Raw genomic sequence first — 15,986 nt, 5'->3', positions numbered from 1 at the left:
ACCAACCTCAGTAACATTATGAACAGGAAATAAATCAGCAGTAGAAAATCCCTATAATTTATTTCAGTGTCAAATATAAATTACTGAGGGGGGGGCATTAGCCATTATTTCAGAAGATCCATCCATGGTGTGTTCTTCAATCAATATGGCAGGATTAATTTTTTAAATTGAACGTGGGTTCTTTTAAAGTCATATTCAAGATAGTGACAAAACAGTAAGTGAAAGCTGTAGACAAAGTACATTAAGATGATCTGGGTGCTCCTCTTATAAAGCTCAGATTTTGCTCTTTCGCTTGGCATTTCACTTAAAGCAAAGTGACAGGGAAGAAAGACTACAAGGAAAATAAAATCGTCTACTGTTCAGAAAACTGGTGGAACTCAGCTCTGGGAGCACCCAGCTTTCTTTGCCTCCCCACCGACACCCTTTCCTTGCCCGTTTGAGACCTTTGAGGAGGTGTTTTGTGATCTCAAGAACATCCCTGACATATTATTACGTCTCAGGGTCCCAACCTACTGCCCAAGGGGGTGAAGAAGAGACATGTTAACATACGACCCTGTGCGTGCGAATCGGAGCATGAGGGACACACCCCTGGTATTGAATGAGGCACTGAATGAGGTAGCTAATGCAGTCTATCTGGAAGGTGGCTATTAGGGCAAGCTGTTCTGTGAGTGCACGTGCAGAAGCAAAAGGAAGCTACAGAGTTAAATCTTTGAGGAAACCTGACTTTAGAACCTAGAGGAGGGGGTTGAGGGGATAGGAAAAAAATGGCCTCCTTTTATCTCAAAAGTATGATACCTTTCTCAAAATAAACAAGGTAGAAGACAATGGATTTTCCTTCTGTAAGCAATGAATATTTGAGGAAAGGAGAGGGCATATCTCTAAATGACTTTCAACACTTAAATGGAGAATACTGCTCAGTTCATTCAGCAACTCCTGAAACACATGATTCATTGATAGCGCTCACCAGATGAGCTGGAAGAGGAATGGCATCTGGCCACCTTCATCAGGAAACGGGGTTAGAGAGACCATTCAACATCTGTTGAGTCTTTACTAGGCTCCAGACAACTAGGCGGGCACTGAATAAGGTCGGCATGTTTACTCCTGCTACTTAAATATTATCTTCCTTCTGCAGATGGAGAAACTGCTCAGCAAGGGGAGGTGTCATGCCTAAGGTCGCAGAGTTAGTAAATGCGAGATCTCTGACATGAGCCAGGTCTGTCTGGCCTCGGGGGACCAGCATGTGTCTCGTGGCACTTTTCCGCCTGTCCGCAAGACGTTCCGGATGGAGACAAGGTCTAGTTAACTGGAGCTCATTCTGAACAGGAAATTCTCCATGTAATTGAAAACCTTCCTCTAAAGAGGCCTTTTCTGTTTGCTTGTTTCTGAAAATGGGTTTTGTTTAAATAAAAGTATAAATACATTACATAACATGAAAACTGAACGGGGGAACTTCATATGGCATGGGGTAGCTATTGCTCATAGTTGAGGCTCTGTAGCAAGCTACATGACTGATACATCAATATGAATGTGTTTCCTTGTCAAAAGTTGAATTCTGATAGAAGGTTGGCTTCACATTCCTGTATTCTTTGTTTAGACATGCCTTAGCTAGGGTATCATGGCTGGTCAAAAAGAATAAAGTGGCAAGCCTGTCACCTCACCCAGAGCAAGCAGCCTTTCTAGGCTCTGCCCCCCTGGCTGCTGGAGACCCTATGGGAGCTTTCTTTTGCTCCCAAAGACTCCTCTCATGGTATAGCTGCCATGGCTGCCTTACCCCAGCCTCTCTTCTCAGCTCCACAGAAGGCTGTTAGTTAGGGTTGACATTTCCTTAGGGCAGGCAACTCCGAAGAGGGAGGACCAGCAGCTTCTGGCCAGACACAGCCCTCTGGGGTCTTGGGGCGCTGGGTCTGGCTGAAACATGATGTATGGCTTTGTTTCATGCTGGACACTGCCAGGCAGCTACTGCTTGACCTCTGTTTAAATAAGGTCAAGGCCACTTAAAGACCAAACAGCATGGCTCTTTTCAGTTTATCACATGAAAGAGCTACTTGAGTCCACATTAAAAGTGAACCTTAATGGGTTACATTATGTAAGCTATGAGGTTTTTAACTTGTGACAGAAAATCTTTCCCCAGCACCAAACCTGCAAATGAGGACACTTCTATCTGCACCTAGAACAGAAAAGGGTTGGGGAGGGGACCTGAAAGAGACTATCTTCTCACAAACAAGATGGAACTGAGCAATGAGAAAACAGTAAGAAAAAAGCAACACAGTCACCAAAACAGTATGATCATTTCAAATTCTTTCTCTCTTACTAAACTCACATAACCACAGAGCAGAAAGGTATCTGACATGGTAAATGTTTGAAGGCTCCATCTGATTTACCCAACATGAGAAATGTTGTCTTCTTATTGATACTTTAATATCGCACTCAGAGTTGACAGGTTTGGGCAGAGTCCAGCAGTTTTGAAAGTTTAAAATGTATACATAAACTATTCTGGACTTCTTAGGGAACAAGTGAATTGGAAAAATAATTAGCAGCACCAACATGGTGACCCTCTTTAAGCTCATAAAGGACAATTTCTGAGGAGAGGCCCTAGAGCTTCCTACATTTTAAGTCCATCCACAGACATGGTTCATGCCATGTTAAGGAAGTTGTCCAGAACATCAGCCCAAAATTCATTTACATGGTGCCCCTCTTCAACCAACTCTGGTCTCATTTGGGAAAGTGCAACATGGAAAATGACCCCTTGAGAGAACAGTTTTTCATTTTTTCAGGGAAGTGACTTTACATGGTGTCTTATTTTGTGCTCGTTGATATTTCTTAGATGGTTTTACTACAAATATGCAAAAGGTTTTGAATTATATAAGAAATTCAGATTAGACTACAGGAGACAAATTAGGCGCTGTGATAGAAAATCACACACAGGCCTAAAATACATTTAATACACATGGTTTCTCATTTTCTATCTCCTTTAGTTTGATTTCATAAGAAACCTACATTTGGAGCACACCCTGAACGGAAGATGTTGTAACAAGCAAATGCTTTTGATCCTTCCCCAGGGATATGAAGAGGTGAAGCAAGAGGACCCCCAGGAGACCTCCAGATCAAATGTTTCCAGGTTAAGACAAATTCTCAAGCTTATGTTTTCAGTTAGCGTCATTTTCCTGAGACATCTGAATAATTATTAAAGAATGTAGATTAAGCCTGTAAAATGGTCTAGTTATTTTTTAAGGGCACCAAAGAACATCACTGGGGACAGCCCCAAACTTCACATAAAAAAAGTTTTCATTCTTATCCTCCTCGGTGGGCTGGAGGGACAACTGTTAAAAACATCTGAGCGAGGACATTTCCAAGAATGGGCAGTAGTAAAAGATAGAGAAATAAAGAAATTTCAATGGTAATTTTATAGTTTTGTAAGTGAAAACTAGCCTTTTATATAGTCCTTTTTATGTCAGCTTTTTTGAAATATACTGGTTTACAACATTTACTATATAGTGTGGAGGATGTAGGTTTTATACATTGCATTTTGCTGTAGTAAGCTGGGAGGAAGGAGTATAGGTGTGAAAGTTGATCAAACTAGACCTGAATCCATGCTCTGCTGTCGCGAGCTTTGAGACCTTGGCCCAGTAACTTACCTCTTTGACCCTAATTTTCTCCATCTTTTAAAAGGGGTTAATAAGGATTTGATAAAATCTGCAAAACATACTATGGCTATTTAATATCATATTTCTTCCTGCTCTCTTTGCAAAGATGTTGATTCATCTAGATGAAAATGCCTGAGCCTTAGGCTTTTAGTCCAAACAATAAAAATTCATCAGTTACGGTGAATGTTTTGATAAAGGGAACACTCCACTTATTTGGCAAACAAAGGAAAATTACTTGAGATGCATTCTCTTTCAACATATTATTTGGTGACATTTATTTAGCTACAGAATTGGTGTTTTTATTCCACTATGATTGAAAATTAATCTCCATTTTAAAAACTAGATTCTGCAATTTTTTGTGATTTCTTAGAGCCACATTTCCCGTTCTTCTGTCTTACCACTCAAATGTGGGCACATTTGATGAAAAAGTCCTATGTAGGAAGTTTCGGCAAAGGCTGGAACTCAGCATACATATACTGAAAAAGACTCATGTTAAACAGGAGGCCTGAGAAATGAGAAGCAAATGCCCTTTGACATTAGCAGGAATAAGTATGAATAAGGCCAGATGGATGCTACTAGGCTGCAATCAACAGATTGTTTTATATTTGAAATCTGGTGTCCATCAGACACTCATTCTGATAACAGGATAACCACTTCATGAGAAACCCTACATAGGAAATTCAAATACCAAAGGTTCTCGTCACCTAGGGGCCTACATATCCTTTGAGCTGCCTGGCATTCCTGTTCCCATTGTTCTCTCACGTGCCTTCTATTCCAAAGCTATTACAGTTGAACACTGGGTACAGAGAATGGTTTTTAGAGCAGAGGAATATTCTCTCCAGAATTACTCTAGGCAGCACCAAGCTCAATGCAGTGCCAGAAATGGATACATTATACTCCACAAGATGTGTGATTAGTCAATAGAGAGAAAAAAGTCACACACACTGCTGTCTTCCACAAAAAAGGAGAACATGCTATTGTAGAAATGATGATACCATGTGAAAAGGTTAATCACAGTCTGGCAATTACAGTGTTGGATGCAAACATACTTTTGCTGAGGCTGTGAGTTTCCTTGATTAGAAGCTCTGTTCCCTGCTGGGACCTTCTCCAGCACCAAGACATCTTGGTCATGTTCTTTAAGTCTGACTGTATTCGCCTCAACGTCCTGCAAATACAAATTACACCACATACAGATGCTGCCATTTACTCAGACAATGAAAAAATTTAAAATGCTTCAGAAACTCATTTGGTGCTTGTGATGCTAATTGTTGCGTCTACAAATTAAGTCATTTTCAAAGTCAAGGGCTGGAACGGTCAGAAAGAGGACCAGATGAGGTTTGAGGCATGTGTTTTTAAAATCTGCTTTTACCCTTTCTTCAGAAAAACAGCAGAGTAGAGAGTAGTGTGGTTATGCTCTGAGAACCCTGTGAAAGAGGATAGTATAGGAGGAAAGTAAGGGAGCAAAGGCATTTATTCTTTATAAAAATATGTGGAAAATAGCACTCAGCTTCAGCAAAGTTCTTTTTTCTTATGAGTGTATTTAGTTTCCTTAGAAGTGGGGCACCTTTCTAATCAAAAGACTTTTTTAAAAAAAAAAAAATCGGTTTGAACTGTGTTAAGAATCCTTTTCAGTTATTTTAAGTGATTTTATACATTACATCAATGATCCTAATCTGATTCTTTCAAAGAATTTTTTGGCTAAGTGTAAACTCCTTGTGTGTAAATGTCAAAGAGTTAGTAGAGTTCACCGCTGAACTTCAATATCATTTTAAATAATTAATTTAAAAATTTTAATGTGCTTTCCCTCAATACTTGGCCCCCATTTTAAAAGATATCAGATAAAAACCAAGTCAAATTCCATGTGTTTTTTTAATATCATTCAATGGTATACATTTTAATTTAACTTTTTTTGCGTTAATACAATGCATTCCTAAGACAAACTTTGTTGTCAGAAATTTTGCCACCACAGGCAAATGCTTAAGGGTACACAGGGACAGATGTCCATATATTAAGGACAGGAGAATGATGTTGTAAACCATCATTAAATAATGGAAATGCACGGAAAACACAAAAGCTACATTTAAATACTTTAGGATGGGATAGAGAAAGATGCTAATTTGCAAGAGGGAGTGAAGGGAACCTGCTCTGTGTGTCAGCAGGGGAGGGAAGAGGGCAGAGTGATCCTAGAAAGACCTCCCAGGGGAGCTCCAGCGAGGGTGGGAAGGACCACAGGCCACCCGAGAGGCCAGGGGTGATGGGACATTGTCATCATCCCCAGCGGTCCACAATCAGGACTCTACCAGCTGAAACTGGGTCATCTCTCCCAAGGGACCGGGGACTGTGTGGTGGGGAGAGACCAGGGACCATCTCTTCTACCTATGGCCACTCTCACAATCCCTCCACAAGCTCAGAGTAGGCTCATCTTCAGAGTCAACTTTTAAGTGCAGCTGCACGACTCCCTCTACCACCCTGATTATTCTACTTGCCATGTCTGAAATTCCTTTAGTTTGAAACAATTTGAGATAAAGAACTTGAAAGTGAAAATGCTTGGTTGGGGCAACCACTACTGACGTTAATTCCCATTAAAATGTAATCACTCAATAAATCAAGATGGTGTGTGATGACATGAAAAAGATTCTAATCTGGGAAGAGATAGGAGGTGGAGACAAGGAAAGTCTAGGCTAGAGAAAGGCATGAGGCTGGGGGCGCTGCCACTGTGTTGGAGAGTAGAATGTGGAAGGGCACAAAGAGGGAAGAATGGCCCGCATGTCAGAGAGAAACTTCTCAGACTGGGACGTTTTGCCAAGGCAGTCTCTATTTATCATCAATGCTCATGAACCAGTACAGGTGTGTGCAGAAGGACTTAGCCCAGCATAACATTCTCCATTTGCAGCTTTACCAGAATATCACCTCTGGGTCCCAGAATGCAAACCAGCACAGTGAACATGCCAGGTTTGCAACAAAGCCCTTTGCTCCTAGAGCACTCACTCATCACAGGACCCTTCCGTTAACACTAGGTGCAAATCTTCACTCATTTGGCAAAAGGCAAAATGGGTTGTCCCTCACCCACGCATTGCTTTGGACTCACCCTCAGGATCCGGTTGAAATCCTCCTTGTCTACTCTTAAGAAATGGCAGTTATCTTCTCGCAAGACGATAGAGGCAGCTCGCGGGGCGTCATTCACTAGTGCTAACTTGCCAAAGTCGTCTCCTTCGTGCAAGGTGCAGACCACACCCTGCAAAGAGGAGGGCATTCAGATGAAGATGATCCCTGAAATGGAGCAGACACCCGCCCACCTCTCACCACAAGACCCACTTTCCCCTAAAACACTGTAGATATAAACAGGCTGAACCTAGAGGATTATAGAATTCAATTATAACGTTTCAGTTCTTTCTCATTGTGTAATACGGTCTATGGTCTAACTTAAACGTATACACTGTAATCCATAAGGAGACAAGCCCCAGAAAGTACAATACTACTTTGAGTATAATAATTGAGATAATTTATGATTAAAGATGCAATAATGCCATTTCTACATCCAGTAACAATGTTGTTGCAAGTTTAATTATAGCACTACATTGCTAATACTTAAAGCCACACTAGTAAATGGAGCGTAATAAAGTTTCAAAAAGAAAAAGATATATATACCTTGCCGTAAATGACTACATTCACTGATCCCTTTAGAATAATGTACCAGGAGGTACCTTCTTCCCCCTGGTTAAACACTAGACACAAAAAGATGAAAAGACTTATGATAAGAATAGTAGCACATCAATATAAATTACAGCTTATCAAATCATCATTTTAAGTCCCCAGAATTATAAATACGTAATATGAAAAAAAGCACTGGCAAATACTAACTTATTCAGGTGGCATATTATTTCCTTTTTTATAGAAAATGAAAGAAAGAGAAACACTGCATTCCTTGCTATGCTCTAAAAGACAGGTTTTTACTAGATATCAATTTAGCAGCAATCCATTTCTTAAAGCCATACACATTTCCCCCACAATTCATCAGAATTTACGCCATGGAAACATAGTTTTTAAAAGTAATCTGACCAGTACTGTAACGTTCAAAAACATGCAAGTCAGCACCACATGTTGTTTATAGATACATACCTACGTACAGTCGTGTATCCGTGGGAAATTGGCCCCAGGACCTCCCACGGATACTAAAATCCACAGACGCGCAAATCCGTGGTGTAGTATTTGCATCTAACCTATGCACATCCTCCCTTTTAAGTCATTGCTAGATTACTTATAATACCTAATACAATGTAAATGCTATGTAAATATTAATAGTTGTTACACTATATTATCTAATGAATAATGACAAGGAAAAAAAATCTGTACACATTTGGTACAGATGCAACTACCCATTTTCTTTTTTTTGAATGTTTTTGATTCTCGATTGGTTGAATCCATGAGTGTGAACCCATAGATATGGAGGACTGACTATATTTTTTAAAAAATAAGCTGGAATGATAACCCCTCATTTAGGTAGGAGTTACCTTGGGGAGGGAATGAGAAGAACGGGATAAAGGAGGGAATAAGTGGCCTTCAACTGTAAATGTATAATTTCATTCTTTAGAAAACATGAAAAAATAGCATAATGTTTGATAAAGATTGAAAAGGTGTTTGTAAGATTCTCGATTTTTGTTTGAAATATTTTATAATGAAATGAAAATAACTAATAAGTCTGAAAGAAAAAAATAAAATAAAATAAAAGAGAAAAAAGAATAAGTCATCGGCAACCATAAGGATAAAAAATATTAAATGCTGCATAAGTATTTGGGGCAAAGAAATTCTCTCAGGCTTGGAGCCTCTAGTGAAGGTGAGAGAAGAAAAAGAAAGCAGGATAGTTCACATACCATTCTAAATGGCAATCTCAAGAAATAGGTTAGTTCTCCTAAAGCCACACACCGGAGCAAGGTCACTGGGAAAGGCACTGCCTCGGGTCCAGCCTGAAGAGGAGCAACTTCCGCCCTCCTTAAACACAGCCTTGAGCCAGCAGGGTAGAGAGTGAGTGAGACTCAGGCTGGCGCCCCCTGCACATGCTGGTACTAGAAAGCCACCATACTTCAGAAAAATTGACATGTGCTGGAAATAGTCACAGGTTCAGGACAATGAAAGTGCCACAGGACACACTGCCAAGTCAGACCAGGGGCCAAGAGGCCGAGCATTTTGCAGTCTGGCTTTTCATGGCACGTGCTGGTGGGTGTGCCAGCCAGGCGGGGCCCAGGACAGCTTTCACTTACAGACTGTTCCTCCTTTGGCATGAGACTCGAAAATGAGAACGCCTGCTAACTCCCGTTTCACCTAGAAGAAAAAAAGAAAGAAGTGGAAAGGCCAGATCTGGAGACCTGGGAGGAGAAACCTGTGTTCTTTCTTGAGCATGGTGTGGCATGTTCCTTGGCTTCCCGAACGAACAGTTGTCTCTTGAGTCACTTGCTGCTGCTATGCTCATCTAGAACCACTTTCACTGGATTTGCCTCTAGGTTTTTAAAGCTCATACAAAAGTTATTTTTATAGAATAGCTTATAGTCAATTCATACCAGACAACCTCCTTAGAGACCGTTTAAAACACAGTCCCACATGCATTAACTAGCCAACTAGTCTGCCTATCTTCTGCCTTGGGTGAGGTGAGACCATCGACATCATATGATTCTTTTGCTATGAGTGGCTCTTCCCTGCATCACATATAATGCATTACTGCAAACATGTCATAAAATTCAATGTCTTGACATTGAATAGTTAAATTTAAATGAGTGAGAAAATTTATATTCTTAGATAGCTAAAATTCCAAATTATTCCTAGATAGCTAAAATTCCAATTTTTTTTTTTTTAAATCTCAATTATGGTCCCAAATGATGGCTCTATCTCCCTAAGAACCAGGCATCTGAGAATTTACCACACAGCCTGGATACCTAGAGTTTGGGGTAGAAGAGGAGATGACCCACAATGTTCTCAATTCCACCAAGACTGGGGAAGTCAGAACAGGGGCATGCTGGGTACTTGGAGTGCAGGCAGAGAGAAGGGGTCTTCCCTTACTTCCCTCACAGCATGAGCTTGCACAGCCTCAGGTGCTTGTCCCTGTCCATGCAGGGGCTCCCCAGGTGAGGCTCCCAGGCACTAGACCTGCCCCACCATGGAGACAGTGAGGACGACAAGGGCAGTGGTAGGTGGGTGGGGAGGCGGGCTGGGCCCCTCCCCTGGATAGTCCATGTAGGTGAGCAAGCTTCCAGAGCAGGTTCTGCCACTGTGAAGTAGCAGCATCACCTTGAGTGAGCTGGGAATGAAAGACAAATGTAGATGTTTCTTAGGGGCCTCAGAATATAATCTGTGAAAGTTGAAACCACCTCCTTCTCCTTCTTCTTGAATTATGAGCATGTAGGAGATGTGTGTTGCCTTGAAATCATATTTCTATGGAAGAAGGTGCTTCTATCCCTAGTCAGAGGCCAAAATTTCTGTCTCCCAAATCCCTAATTGGGTAAAAGTTCAGAATCAGCTACAGCCATTGGGTCACTTTGTATCAGGAGGGAGTGCTATCGTGCCCTAACATATTCGACCTGATGCTCTCTCGAGCTTTCTGCTTCCTTTCTCAATAGGGCAGCAAAGCTTGGTGGAGTTGGCCCCTTGAGGCAGAACAGGGCATCTAGACTTCTATTCTTCCTCCCTCTGGCTCCATATGTCAGGGCAGGGATTCAGAGCCCCTCCCAAGGCCTGGCACTCTTATCTGAGTGTACAAGTTCCAAAATTCACATATAGAAGGATGAAGCACATGTTCTAATCCCACTCACATCAGCCTGCTTTAGGGTTTAGGTCTAACAACATGATAATACTTGATCCCCTTTTGGTGACTGTTCTTGGGTATAATTTCCTTAGCATCTTGTAAGAGAGAGCAGAGGTGATTTAGGAGCTGGAATTCAGGTATTCCTATCTACCCCTGCCATACCATAATATTCTCCTCCTGTCCTAACAATGCATTTCACTCAAAGTCCCCCTACCATGCTCAACTGAGAGATCACTTACTGTGGTAGACAGATGGGATAAAGCTTTGATATGAAGGAGCTCTTCGTAGATGATCTCCAGGTCATCCACCGTCCTCTGGCCAGGTCTATAAAGAACAAAGTAAAGAGGAAATAATGAAAAAACGGACATCACTAGGGCTTCAAATATGGAACTGGGTTCAGGGGTCAGTAACATGCTCAGGGATTTCTTCTACATAAAAAGATATGGGCAGAAGGAGCGATTGTGCTGTTATAACCCCTACAGGGATTTTTTTGAAATGAACGTGTTCCTTTATGGAAGGATACGGAAGAAATCTGAAGTGCACAGGATCCCTTCTCTTCCAGTCTCAGTGGAGGGAAGAGCATCCTCATGCACATTGAGATTGACTAATTTATCTCCCACTTTGTAGATGATTGCTCTAAAAAATTGTTCTTCATTACCACCTTAATCAATGACAAAACTTGTCTTTTAACACCACTAGAAACAATTGGTTTAATCAACTTCACAATTGATCCAAATTCCTTAGGATATTGTATGATATCTTAGCCTAGCAGAATAATAATGCTCTGTAATTGTTACCTTGGGTTATATAATTTGATTTTTCCAGAGGACCCAAATATAGGATGTATACGGACTCAGCCTTTCTTACCCAGCCCTGAGATGAGAAGAAGGCAAGTATTAGTGTCTGGGATTAGTAAGAAAGGGTATATGTCCACATTTCCCAAACTGTGTTCCACAGACCACCACTGTCTGTGAGATGTTAATTAGTTTATATCAAGTTTTTTATTCTAAAGTTTATTATAAGACTAGTATCCAATAATATGCTTTTAAGGAATGGTGTTATGAACATTTTTGTCATTGCAAAACTGAGTAGATTCCTAATCACTTTTCATATCTATAATTATTTTGGAATACATTAATAGTGTTTAATTATATTAATGGTAAGATATGATTGGTCAGTAATTTGGAATTCTTTTTTGCTCTCTGCAATGTAAGGAATCCTAACTAATATGTTTTTGAAACTTAAAAACAAGCTAATGAGGAAGTTGTTTCAAATGAGAAACAATCTATACATTGATGGATAGGCAGCAGTTACTCTTAGCTAATTGCTGCAGGCATGAACATTACTTATTATATAATTGTCAGTCTATTTTATGCATTTTGTCCTAAAATTCCAACAATTTATAGTATTATTCAATATGAAACATTAAAATCTTAATGAGCTACTGATTATGTACTATCATTCCATTATCAAGCGATCCTCCTGCCTCCTTGGTGTATTGAGAAGAGCACTGGATTTAGAGTCTGACAATCAAGTTCCAAGTTCAAACTCACATTCAGTTCACCAGCTGTGTGGCATCAAAGTCTTACTCTCAACTGAAAACTGAGGATAATGCCTTCCTAAGAGAGATGTTATGAGAGCTAATGGAAGCAGCAAACGTGAAGATTGTAAGTGAAAAAAAACAAATCCAGCAAAGTAATATTCAAAACTCAAAGACTTGCATAAAAAGTTAAACAAACTTAACAAATAAAGTATGACATTTGGCCTAGCAAATTACATCTGAAGCTTAATCCATTTTAGATAAGTACTCTGAGTAATCAAAACTGAATTGCAAACATTCTAAAAATAGTTAATTGGATTAAACAATTCTGCAATCATATTATAATACAGGGAAGGTGACAGATCTAGCAGGGGTTAATTGGAGGAAGAAAACTTATCTTGCACATTACATTTACAAGGACAGCTTTAACATGAACAAAAGAATACGATAACCTTCTCTTATAGAATCAATGGGGGATATGTTTCCTAATCCTGACTGCACAAAGACAGATACTAATCCATGTCCCGGGAGACACCAGCCAGGTTCACCTCCTGCTAAGGATCACCACTGAAGGACACAACTGCACACCAATCTAGCGCTTAATGGTGGAACCCAGAAAGTGTGGGACCCATGTAGACACTGAAGACAAGCTGTGGCCACAGGGGCTCCAAAGGAGCCAGGCCTTCTCAGCAAGAGGCCTCATCTACTATACTTGACTTAGACATGGGGATTTTGAAACTGGGACCCTTGGGGATTTAAAAGTCAATCAAGTCACCTTTGTCCATCTACTACTATAAAGGCAGCTAATGTGAAAGTCTCAAGGTAGGCATAATAGGATTAGGGATTTTCAGCCTGAGGAGCAGCCCTGCTGTTCTTGCTACTTGACATCAGCCACAAACAGCATGGAACCCTCCTAGAAGCTTGGCTACAAGAGAAAACAGTCACCAAGTCTCATTCTCACCTCCATGGGTTGGGCTGTTATCAGAGGAGGAGAAAAATTTAGCTGGGAAAAGAAAGGTTTAGAATTTAGCTCTAAAATGTTGACAGATTCAAAGTTGGAACTTGGGAGCAGATCTCTGCCAGTATAGGGAGAGTGCTTATATAAAATCAATCTGAAACCTGTATTGATCGACTATTATGGATTTTTTAAAAAATGCTGCCTTTAGAATCTACAAATATCAAGATAATAAAAATAATTGTATTTCATCTAAGATTTGAAACATGATGAAGAACTGTCAGACCTTCAATGTCATATACTAAAAATTTGACATAGTATTAATAGTTCAAGGTTGACCTTTGAGCCATTACAGTCAGTCTTAGGACCTGCACCCAAGTGTGGGGGAACGACGTAAAGATGGCAAAATTCAAGCTCCTTTTGAAACATACTCCATTACCCCGCTGCCCGCCATCATTGAGCACTCCCTGAACCTCTCTCCTCCCCCACACTCCTGCCCTCCTGGCTTCCTTCCTGCTTTTCTGAACATTTCTTCTCAATGTGGTTTGTTGTTCTTTTGTCCACCTCTTGCATTGTGCTCTGCTCCCAAAGCTTTGTTCTACCTTTTCTCCCCGGGAAAAATCCCCAACTTCCATCTAGATAATGGTGAGACCTAAATCTTTATCTCCAAATAGCCCTCTTGTCTGAGTGCCAGTGGCTTCCTGGCTATCTGTTCAGAGATAACCCACAAGAACCACCAGCTCAATCTATCCAGAAGTACTCTCTCACCATCACACAAGGCTCCATAAAACCAGATCTTGATTTACTTTTCCAGACACATCTACCTCCCCTCTATTCAACACCTTCCCTGATAGCCACATTCTCTATCCCAGCTATAGCAGGCATCTCTCCATTCCTCAAACATGTTAAGTGTTTTTGTGCTTCCAAGACTTTTTGCATGCTCCTGTCTTTGCAGAAGACATTTTTTTTCTGCCTCAAGCCCAGCTCAGATGTCATCTCTCCAGTTTTCTCCAGCCTTTATTCTTCCATAGCATATGGTCCTGCTGCTATGATAATTATAACATACTGTGATGAATGTTATTTGCTTAAATATCCATAACCCTAGACAGCTCTTCTCAAGAAATGCAGTATCTCGTAGTGCACAGGGCACTGGATTGGAAACAGAAACTGGATTTGAGATCTAAATCATGAACTTCCTAGTTGCCCAACTGGTCTCATGCCTTGTTTCTGCATCTGTAAAATAAGAATAATGCACAGGATTGTTGTAAAAGTCAAATGAGTTAATGTACATGAAGTGTATATACTGGAAATATAGCACAAATACAGTCTGGTATTATTACCAGGGTGCGTGTTCAATATATCTCATTATAATTCATGCTTAATTCAGGGTCTGCCCAAGGGAGATGGCAGCAGTATCATGGGCCAGTTCTCATTTTATGGCCCGAGGGAAAGAGGACTGATGCTCTTATCCTTCCTACTGAGGTTAAGTAGGACAACGTATCCGCGACACAACTCAGTTTTGATACAAGATGCATTTGTGTCATGGCAAATAGTTAATTTTTTTTTTTTTTTTTTGAGACAGAGTCTCACTGTGTTGTCAGGGCTAGAGTGCCGTGGCGTCATCCTCGCTCACAGCAACCTCAAACTCCTGGGCTCAAGCGATCCTCCTGCCTCAGCCTCCCGAGTAGCTGGGACTACAGGCATGCGCCACCATGCCCGGCTAATTTTTTCTATATATTTTTAGTTGTCCAATTAATTTCTTTCTATTTTTAGTAGAGACGGGGTCTCGCTCTTGCTTAGGCTGGTCTCGAACTCCTGAGCTCAAACAATCCACCTGCCTCGGCCTCCCAGAGAGCTAGGATTACAGGCGTGAGCCACCGCACCCGGCCTAAATAGTTAATTATTGATAGAGGGAGGAGAGAAGATGAAGATGATGGACCTCACCTCTTACTCCAAGTCCCTTAAAATGACAGAAAAGGTATATTTTCCTTAGGATTATAGATTTATTCATCCAGTTGTGAGGAACAAATTACCATCTTAGACCAGCTGAAGTTGCTCCATTTAACTGTGTCAAGATCAGTGGGGGTTTGGATGGAGGTCCATCCAAAACCAACAGATAGCACCTGTTGGGCTGGGCCCCCTTTTTGGCCAGATTTTTGTCTGCCATGCTCATGATTTGATAGAAAAGCTGTATTAACATGCAAACTAGCACTGGGAAACAAACAAGCAAAGCCATCACCACAAACAACAAACTAGTACTATCTGCAGACCAGTTTTAGGAATTCTTGGATAATAGAAAACAGATAGGAACAGAATGTCTGACTGGCCATAGCCCCAGCTCAGCACCCATTGGCAAGCACAGAGGGTAGGAGAGAGTGATGTCAGGTCAGTTAGGCAGCCGGGCCCCTGCCCTCCCACGCCTGTCACACTGAGCAGTGGACAGTGGCAAAAACCTGCGACCTGTTCTCTAAGACAGACACGTGGGGAGGACAGGGTGAGCACTAGAGGCTGAGAGAAGCAGAACAGAGCGAATGAAACCCCGGGGCCCTCTGGGAGGCACAGAGGAGGAGAAGGTGGCAGCTCTCCCAGGAGGGAAGTGCACAGAAAGCCTCCATCCCTGGGAAATCCTCTTAATTTTGGCAACTAGTGAGAGGCAGGGGGACGCCTGAGTCTACCTGCTCCCCCACGTACCTGTCCTGAAGCAGCGCCTGCCAGGCAACCTGTCTCACTGCAGGGTCGGCCCCCACTGCCTTCAGGGCAAGCTCTGTTGGGGGTGCCATGGCCGCACCTGTATAGACACCTATGTGGCAGCCTGCTCTATCCCTTGGTCTTCCGTTCAGCAATAACCAACACAGTCATCAACAAAGACTTCCACGGGGACTCACTGGATGCCCTAGAGAGATCCGTGGCAGCTGTTTGAAACAGAATGGAATGAAGCCTAAAAACGGTTTGGTCTCTGAGTCTTAAACAGCATCCAAAATGAAAGGGAAAAAAGAAAACCACAACAAGAACCAAAAACCAACCCTGTGGTCTGAAGTGGTCAATGTCATCACA

The 15,986-nt window shown here is 41.4% G+C and overlaps 1 protein-coding gene across 4 annotated transcripts in view; it reads right to left on the bottom strand.

The window, feature by feature from the left end:
- The window catches only part of RAPGEF4 (Rap guanine nucleotide exchange factor (GEF) 4), a 298,433-nt gene that overhangs the window by 53,749 nt on the left and 228,698 nt on the right, over positions 1-15,986 (bottom strand). For all 4 annotated transcript variants that reach the window (XM_012650785.1, XM_012650786.1, XM_012650787.1 and 1 more), the window contains 5 exons: positions 10,677-10,761; positions 8,903-8,963; positions 7,293-7,369; positions 6,733-6,879; positions 4,694-4,809 (listed from right to left, as the gene is read on the bottom strand). In XM_012650785.1, coding sequence (XP_012506239.1) covers positions 4,694-4,809; positions 6,733-6,879; positions 7,293-7,369; positions 8,903-8,963; positions 10,677-10,761 — 486 coding nt within the window. The remainder of the gene's footprint in view (positions 1-4,693; positions 4,810-6,732; positions 6,880-7,292; positions 7,370-8,902; positions 8,964-10,676; positions 10,762-15,986) is intronic.

This window comes from Propithecus coquereli, unplaced genomic scaffold (assembly GCF_000956105.1).
Source record: "Propithecus coquereli isolate 6110/MARCELLA unplaced genomic scaffold, Pcoq_1.0 Scaffold34, whole genome shotgun sequence".
NCBI classification, from domain to species: Eukaryota; Metazoa; Chordata; class Mammalia; order Primates; family Indriidae; genus Propithecus; species Propithecus coquereli.
Note: the sequence above shows the minus strand (reverse complement) of the source record. Positions and strands in the feature narration are given on the sequence as shown.